Source organism: Condylura cristata, unplaced genomic scaffold (assembly GCF_000260355.1).
Source record: "Condylura cristata isolate star-nosed mole 26May11 unplaced genomic scaffold, ConCri1.0 scaffold00008, whole genome shotgun sequence".
Lineage (NCBI taxonomy): Eukaryota > Metazoa > Chordata > Mammalia > Eulipotyphla > Talpidae > Condylura > Condylura cristata.
The window spans coordinates 60,847,268-60,856,308 of record NW_004567109.1 but is presented as its reverse complement, the minus strand read 5'-3'; the positions used below and the strand labels follow the sequence as shown (position 1 = coordinate 60,856,308).

General features: G+C 46.5%; 1 protein-coding gene across 1 annotated transcript; it reads right to left on the bottom strand.

Annotated features, from left to right (window-relative positions):
- Positions 1–653: 653 nt before the first annotated feature.
- On the bottom strand, positions 654–5,677 carry MSX2 (msh homeobox 2). The gene is made up of 2 exons (XM_004679236.1): positions 5,238–5,677; positions 654–1,378 (listed from the first exon to the last, which is right to left on the bottom strand). The coding sequence occupies exons 1-2, from the start codon at positions 5,614–5,616 to the stop codon at positions 954–956; spliced, it is 804 nt and encodes a 267-aa protein (XP_004679293.1). The 5' UTR covers positions 5,617–5,677; the 3' UTR covers positions 654–953.
- Between the last annotated feature and the right edge of the window lie 3,364 nt (positions 5,678–9,041).

Genomic DNA, 9,041 nt, shown 5'->3' with positions numbered 1-9,041 from the left:
ATTTAGCATATTGGTAATAGCTACAAGATATTCATTTTTTCAAGCAGAGAATACTCTACCTCCCCCAAATCACCTTAGCCATGTGTGAAAACTGACATACCTAGTATCGCAAAGAAACCATCAATTCCTCTTGGTATGCTTTAACTTTTCACTCTCTAATGATCTGAAATGGAGTTAAGCAATAACCTTGAGGATTTAGGAAGTACTCAGATTTTCCACCTTACCCGGAGGCATTCTCCAGATTTGTTTCATCCCCCTTTTATTCATCTTACAAACACACACACACACAATGGTACAACTTTAACAATGTGTAACAACCAAGATGGTAGTATCTAATGAGTTTTTTAATGCATGTAAAAATGCAATAACATGATATACTCCCTTGACTTTGAGGGATCTCACCCTACCTACTTTCTATGCACATTGTGGCTAAGTCTATTTGTTTTTCCATAAGCAAGTCAATCATCCCATCTAAATCACCAAATTTCAGCAATTTTAAGCACATCATTTGTCTCCCCCTATTTAAAAAAAACAACAACAACACAAACATCAATTAGACTTCAGCAGTCTCTTTTAGGGAGGTGATATATAGAAAAAAGTATATATATCAGTATATAAATTTTGCCTTTCAAAATAATTTGAATTTTTCCGTCTGCTGTATAAAAATGTATTATATTTTATTATATATATATTTATATATATAAAACCACCAGAGCCAATCTTTGTGAAAGGAGCAGGGGACATCTGAAGATTACACCAAGAGCACACGCAAGGGGGCTTGGTGCTTGAGTCTAAAGAACAAATGTGAACTATATGGCGTGGCCGCTTAGGGTGGTGCACGGAGATCGGAGATCGGCAGAGCAGGAGAACTGGCTTGGTACTGCCTTCTTGCAGAGGGAGGGGGAACCCTTTTAAACAGATATCCATCATAGAGTCTATTGAGCTCATCTTCCTTAGGAGAGATGGTACATGCCATATCCCACTGGAGTCGCATAGAGTCCTACGGGCGGGATGGGGAGCACAGGTCTGTGGAAAGGATAGGACGCCCCATATAAGGATGCAGCTTGCAGGGGTGAGTTGATGGGGAAAGGAAGGCTGAAGCCAGAGGGCAGCATAGGTTTTGCAGCCATTTTCAGCTTTTCCAGTTCTGCCTCCTGCAGTCTTTTCGCCTTGGCCCTTCGGTTCTGGAACCAGATTTTGACCTGGGTCTCTGTGAGGTTCAGAGAACTGGAGAACTCCGCACGCTCTGCAATGGAGAGGTACTGTTTCTGGCGGAACTTGCGCTCCAGAGCAAGGAGCTGGGATGTGGTAAAGGGTGTGCGAGGCTTCCGATTGGTCTTGTGTTTCCGCAGGGTGCAGGTGGTGGGGCTCATGTGTCCTAGAGAACAGAGAGGGAGTGAATTAGCCATCGAAAGTCTTTTCTCTTCAGATCTGTGCGTGCACTGCAGGTCTCCCCTCTGCATCTCTGGAAAAAGTTCCAAGATCAGAACCCTGCATGCTTTTTTTTTTTTTAAGGGGAGTAGGATTGGAAAGATCCATATTAAATGTATTAATTGCCTGACAAAAGATATTGAGCTTTTTTTTTTTTTTTTTTTACAAAATGTTGGGGAATCTGAATGGTCTGATTAAGCTGTCTATATGGGAAGCTATGTTAGAGATATAGAAACAGACCCCTCCTAAGTCAAGGAGGCCAAGTGTTCTGAGGAACAAAACTCCATCTCTTCTGAGCTAAACCTCTTGTCTTGAAAATGAGGGTCTGGCTTCATAATAATCCTCATTTCCCTAGGATGCTGAGATAATCACATATGGAGATGAAAAAGGAAAAAGGTCTTATCAGCAGGGTTGGTCCCCTTTCTCTGCACCAGGAAAAAGTTGGATTGAATCAGCAGACATAGGAAGGATAATCTTGCGATAAGGTCTGTGGTAAATTAATAGCCATCTTTGGATTTGGGAGCAGCCTCATGCAATAAACAGCCACCCAGCTGTCATTCCATCCAGTCTACAGATTATAAAAATTGACAACATCTCACAGATCTGGATGTGGGATATGTTTCTTGGCTGGGTGCTTCAGCAATATAAACTTTACTAAGAAGGAGGGAAAAATTAGCTTGCCCATAAATGTAAATGTCAGGGGAAATCAAGCTGCCTCAGAATTGAGAGCATGTGATAACCTCTTAGTCATCTTCTCTACCAATTCCAGAGTTCAGAGCAAATGTGTCAATAATTAGTTTGTCGCCGGAATTTAGAAAGAGTTAATAACAAGCTCAATGAAGGTATGCCAACAGCATCCAGACTCCATATTTAAAATGAATCCAATTAGAGGCAGTCACAGGACTGGGCATCCTGGGATTCCACCGCATCAACTCACTTTGGGCTTCTTTTCCTGGAGGGGAGGCTGGGAGGAGTGTGGAGCTGTGGGCTAGAATGCTAAACAATTAATTTTCTGCATTTGGCTTTTATGAGCTATGCTAATTTCCCAAATGTAGCCACAATAGTAACTCCAAAGCACTCGTGAGGAGAATGTCGCATTTCTTGTTTAGTTACTTCAGTGGCCCAAGAAAGAGTTTACACTTCATACTTTAGGGTGACACAGCACAAGTCCCAACCCAACCTCCATTTCCAAAAAGAAATGGATTAGCCCTATCACTTAACCTATCACTTTAGTCACTAAAAACAAAGAAGTTTGGGGATCAATCAAAAACACAAATCTGGGAGAGCGGCAAGAAAGAAACTACCTGACAAGTGTAGACCTTTGCATATGCTAATCCCTAAGTAAACCTGAAGACCGGGGCGCCTTCTTAATTTACAAATAAACTAACAGCACTGCTGAGACTCAGACCTGTGAAATGCTCACAAGCCTAGTCTGGCTCTCTGGAGGACTCCTACATCTCAGCTCAGATAGTTCCTAGCAAGTTCCTAGTTCCTAGCATCTATGCTAGAGCCTGCTCAGAGTTTGGAAGCCACTCACACCAGGGCCCAGTCACTGGGGGCTATTAGGGGTAGCATTTTAATTGTGAAATCCCAGGAACGGGAAGGGGGGTACTTATGCATCAAAGTCATAAAAGCTAGAGGCATCCTTCCAGGGCACCACTCCTCACCACCCCCCACCCCTACTCTGTTTTAAACCAGCCAGAGGAAGGATGCGATTATACAAAGCAAAACAGCATTTATCCTACTTCCTCCGAATAACAAAACCAGGCTCCCTCCCTCCTGGCCTGCCAGCCCGCCCCAGGCTTCATCCTAGATGCTCCCAGGACTCAATGCTCCCACCACTGCAGCGTTCCCACTGCCATCTCGAGGCTCTAAGCCCACAACCCACTTCATAATTTAAAATTAAATGTTTTTTCAGAATCTCAGGTTTTTCTTATGGAACTATCAAATTCAAGGCCCAAACCTACTTTATGAGGAAGGAAAGCACCTATCCCTGCACTCAGTGGCAGGGATGTTTACAGAACAAACAGAATTGCCATCCCAGGACTCTGTGGCCTAAAGATATATAGGGAATTCTGACTCTCAGACACTACCTCCTTTAAAGCTGGAATACTCATTGAGCCACTGGGCAAAGACCCAAACCTAGGAACAGACAGGCAACTCAATTATCTGTCAGACAAATTAAGTTCCTTAAAAGTTTCTAAGCCTCTGTACCACCATCAATAAAATGGGTCTGTAATATCAATACCACTCTGTACTTGAATACTACATTTTAGAATTCCAAAGCTCTGTCTGCCAGCCATAGGTGTTCGTTTAAATGTTCATAGCACTTGGTTTATTTTTTTCCTGGTTATGCCTAACCTTGTTTGATTCCTTAGAACTCTGACTGAAATGTCCTATCTGTTAACAGTTGGGCAGGCGGCTTCTGCCACACAGAGATCAGATAAGATAACTTGGTGAAAAGTGCAATAAAGCACTGTGCAAACTTGAGTTTAAATTCTTTAGTCCTTAATCTCCACACCCTTTGACTCTTTTAGAGTTTCTAACAGGGTGGAGATAGATGCCAGAGGGGACAGTCAGTGCCGCTTGGGTATGGCCTTGTTTTATGCAGAAGTGGAGAAAGATGACTCTTAGGTTTGGAAAATATCCCTCCACAGCTTTCCTTTCCTACCTTTCCTAGAGATGCAGTGGGGTGGTAGAGAAATCTCAGTAACTTCTCTAAACTGCAAAGGAAGACTCAGGGCCCAAAAATGGATGCTAAGGCTGGAGGAGAAATCAGCTCTTCCTGGGCCTCCCAGGCTGCCTGCCCCATTGGCAGCAAGCAGGATTGCAGGTGTCTGTGGAGAAAGGGCACCTTACTGAGGAGCAGGGCTTGGACACTAGGGCTACTTGTCCAGTACAGTGATTGTTGGTGACTTGGGTCAAGCGAGTAAGTCCGGGTGTCTGAAAGATTAGGGATAGCCTAACCTTCAGGTTTCTAGCTCTGATCAGCATCTGGTAAACTAATGACCATCACTTTACAAACTCCGGAGCTCTGCTGAAATGCGGTTAATTATTACTATAAGCCAACTAAGCTTTAGCGCAACTGACCCCAGCCCGCACCCAGCGAAGACCCGAAACTCCTCAGCGCCAGGGGAGGTTGGCTGCACGGAAAACCGGGATATCCTCAGCCCCCAACCCCTCCCCGCTCAAGTCCCACGCACGCACACTCTGCATTGTTTTGCCACCATTCCTTCATAGGAATGATACCGCGGGAGACGTGGAAGATAATGACTTCTACCGAATTGTGGGGTGGGTTACATTTATGGAATATTTAAAATGAAGGCACGTTTCTCAGGGTTGTGAACTTTGAAAGGAGGTGAGCCATCCCACCTCTGCGTGTCACGTATTTGAATACTCAGTAAACGTGAATCCCTTTTCTCTCCCCAGATAGGTGAGCAGTTAAACAAAAATAAGCCAAGTGGCCAGAGCGCAGGGCTGAGGGTTAGAGAAACCGAACAACCCGGGCAAATTTAGCTGGGATGAGCCTGTCAAAGATCAGCGAGTCCGCAATTCTGCCCAATACTTTGTACAGCGAGGGGATGCCGAACACGCGCTAAGCGGATGTTACCCAGGGGGTGTCTTGGATGTAGTCTGCGCGCTGAGCTCTGGGGGACATCAAAGAGTCAAGAGCTGCTAGAGTCGCTATCTCCGGCGTTCAGAGCAGACGGGTCTCCGTACCTCCAGCCAGGAGTATCGGCCCCCAACTCCCTCCAGTACCCCCAAGCACCCGCCTACCCCTGGTCCCCGCCCGAGCGCGCACTCACTCGGCGGCGGCGAATATCTGCCAGCTTCTTGCATCCACGCCGCTCCGTCTTCAGAATTTTCCGACTTGACCGAGGCGGTCTCGAAGGGCTTGACCAGCGGCCCTGGACTGTGTGCCTCTCGGGCGCCGTGTCCGGGCAGCAGCAGTGGCCGCAGGGTGGCTCCGGCGGAGGAGCTTTCGGCTGGCAGAGGGGACGCCTCCTTGGGCGGCTTCTTGTCGGACATGAGCGCTTCCACGCTGAAAGGCAGGCTAGAGACTTTGACGCGGCGCTCCTCCGCGGCTCCTTCGGCGCCCCCAGGCCCCGGGCCCGGCCCGGCCACCATCGACGGGCCCTCTTCATCGGACGAAAACAGGTCACTGCCTTTGGACGGAGAAGCCATGACTTCTCTGTCCTACGTAGCTCCCAGCGCGCGACTCCGCTGGCAACCCGGCAGCAGCGACTCAAACTTTTTGGGGGGGAGACGGGAGGGGCACTCCTGGAGCCGTGCCTTTCCTCCAAGGGGAAGTGAGAGACTTGGCTCAGCCAATCCGCGCCGCCGCTGGCGCTGACGCCACAGACGCTCGCCTCTGATTGGTTCTTCCAGAAGAGGCTCGGGCCTTTTTTTTTTTTTTCCTGTTTGAAATAAATTAGGAGTTAATTACAGAAGCAGTCAGCAGAGTTGTTATTAGGCGATCCCTCAAGGGTTATAATCACGCCAAAACTGAAAAGACCAAGGCGTAATTAAGACCGATTATTTAAAGAGGAAGTTCGCCAGGCCCTTGTCTTCTCTCTTTTGACCCCTTTTTTAAAAGGTACCCGGCGCCTGTATCACTCCCACCCACCCCCAACCCAACACAAAAACTAGTTTAAAATCTGCAACTGACAGTGCAGAAACTTTGGCCAAGCTCTACCATACGCCAAAACTGAACTGACTTTATAACTTTAGGATTAGCACTGAAGAACAGGAGCCAGTGTCCTTATTAAAGGAAATAATACATGCAAAGCATTTAGAAGAGTGTCTCACTCGGTTTTAATCAAGTGTTCAATGACATCCGCTATTATTATAACTCCCCTAGTAGAGCGGCGCCATAGGGAGCCAGAGAGTTGGGTAGGGGTTCCTAGCTTCTAAACAGTCCGCTGGAAAATTTAAACCAGGGGTCCCATCTCTGCCACTAAAAAAAAAAAAAAGCCCAAAACTGGAAACTTGGAATTTGCGTGTTTTCTTTTCCTGAATCTCCTCGCTGGGCAACATCCGGAAACGACCTTTTTCTCAAGACTGCATGCTTTGTGCGTTCTTGCGTTTGTTTGTTTGAGCTTATGTTTGTCCTGTGTATTTGGGTGCCAGCATTTGCTTTGGCAGGGGGTGGGGGGTGAGAGAAGGGAGGAAAAGGAGCTGATGATACTTAGTGCTTCACGCTCCCCTCGCAAATCTCAGAAATACCAGGTTCCGGGTCTGCATATCCCAGGCCTATGTACCTTTTTGGGAAGAACATTTTTACTCACTGCACCTGGTGGAAAAAAAAAAAAAAACTAGATATCTCCACCCCACCATAAATTATACTCTGGGTAATTACATCTCTGAAACCTTGGCGATGACTGTCTCACGCCATGAAAGGAGGGTGCTCTGGCTTTCAGTATGCAGCGGCCTCCATCTCTCCACAGTCCACTCAGCCAAGACTGATTGCTTCAAATGTGCTTTTTCCAAGTTGTGCTACTTTTCCCTCATCTCAACAATTATTCTGCCAGTGAGGAGGGTAAAGAAAAGTTTCCTAGTTCAGGGTCAGGCGCCCAGCACATGCTTATAAGCTGTTCCCAGAGCTCAGGACATTGTTTTTACCACTGAAACGTCCAGGGTTTGAAGATTAGAGTCTTGACTCCCAGATCTACTTTCCAGAGCTCCTCTTTGACACACCATTTCCTTCATCCCAAACACACCTTTGCCTGCAGTATAACTGTGTTGCCCCAAGGTAACCATTACAGTCATCATTTGAATCTGAGAGGATTAAAAAAAAAAAGTTTGCATTGGTCAGTTAACTCAGTTTGATTAGGGATGGTTCTGAAAAAGTAAAAAAAGCCCTAGCCACAGTCTTTTAAAGCATCTAGGTCCTTCTCCCACCACAGCCAGCTAGCACATTCTTGTGTGTGTGTATGTGTGTTTTGTGTTTCCCCAAGCAAAATGGAAGCACAGAGAAAGTTCAAACACACACACATACACACACACAATCAACAACTATGAAAGTTATCTGGAGATGTATGCTTTTTCCCCTTGAGTCATATTTGATGATAGTTGGCTTGATATGCATCTCAAATGCAGTACAGGTAAATCCAGATTAAGTGTTGTGTCTTTTAGAGGTACCCAGCAAGGTGCAGGCTATATATTTTGGAAGCAAACCTAAAATTCGTTTAGCCTTCAGCTGCCAAAGTGTACAAAAGGTTTCACCTTTCATTTGGTTTGTACCCAGCTACTGTTTTATAATTTTCCCTCAAAACTCTTCCTAAAATTTGTCAATTTGGTGGCATTCAGCCTCATTTCTGAGATTTTTTTGTAAAGTCAATACTCTAGAACTCTCAAAGTCGAATGAAATTTTCAGGGAAAAGAGGACCCAGTTTCTCCTCACTGCTCTCAAGTTCTGATAATGTTCAGTAAGAGAAAGAAAATTAGGAAATCAGAAATAGGCAAATAGTGCAGATTTTAAAATGACTGATGTTCAAAGCCGGTGTATCAGACGCTGACCAGGACCAGGAGAGAAGTCTGTGGGCAACCAGCTTATCCATCCAGTCTTCAAACAGCTCCCTCTCCAGCTCGCAGCTGGGGTGGAGAAAATTCAAGACAGGGTCTCACTTCTCCTGGGAGCAATGTGGAAACTAGCCCTTTATGAAGAACCCCATCTATGCCTTTGCTCCTGCGTTGGCTACATTTTTAGAACGTTTTGTATTTCTTGATAATGGCGGTGGTGAGATCTTAAGAGTTATTCATCACGAGACTTTTTTTTTTTAATTCTGAAATGAAAAATAACTCCCACTTCAGATGGCTTTGTGGCAATTAATCCCCACAGACCACATAAAGAACTTAGAAAGCAAGGGGTTCGATAATAAACTCTGTTACTGTATATCAATACAAGAACAAGTTATCGGATGTCGGATAAACACAATGAGGCGCATCGCCCGCCTTCTCCTAGTTCACGGTCGGTTCCTTGCAGAATCTCTGGGGCAGAGAATTTGGCCCGGCCCTAAAATGTGCGCTCTTTGGGGAGGGTGGAACTGGGCACTTTGTAAAACTGACGACTCCGTAGCTGCAGTATTTGCCAGCAAGATCGTGGGGTTCCAATCCGAACTCCGTCACTATCAACTATGCAAGAGCACTGGTACCTGAACCTGTCCTCCTGGATCGCACTTGTTTCTTCCAACACACTGCTCGGGGCGAAGATTATTTTCCCATTTCACAGATGAAAAGCCTAAGGCTAAGAAGCGCTAAATTTGGCTGTCCCAGCTCACGCAGGTAGGAAATAAAGACCCGAGGATCGCCCCCCACACCTCCAAGTGGCACTGGCTACTGCGCGCAGACCCGCAGTGTTCCACCTTCCCTTGCCCCCCAGCGGCATTTGCGCGTGCCCAGGCCAGGTAAAACAGAAGGGCACGCACACAGCAAATTCTAAGGGGAAAAGACTCCTTGCAAACTGTGGAGGGTTGCGCGCGAATCTTAGCCTTTGCAACCCCCAGGACAGATCGCTGAATCTCGGCTGTTAGGAGGAGGCGGGGGAGGGGTGACGGGCGGGGACGGGGGGGCTGTAGACGGGCCAGGGCTGCGGGCAGGCGCCAGGCGCG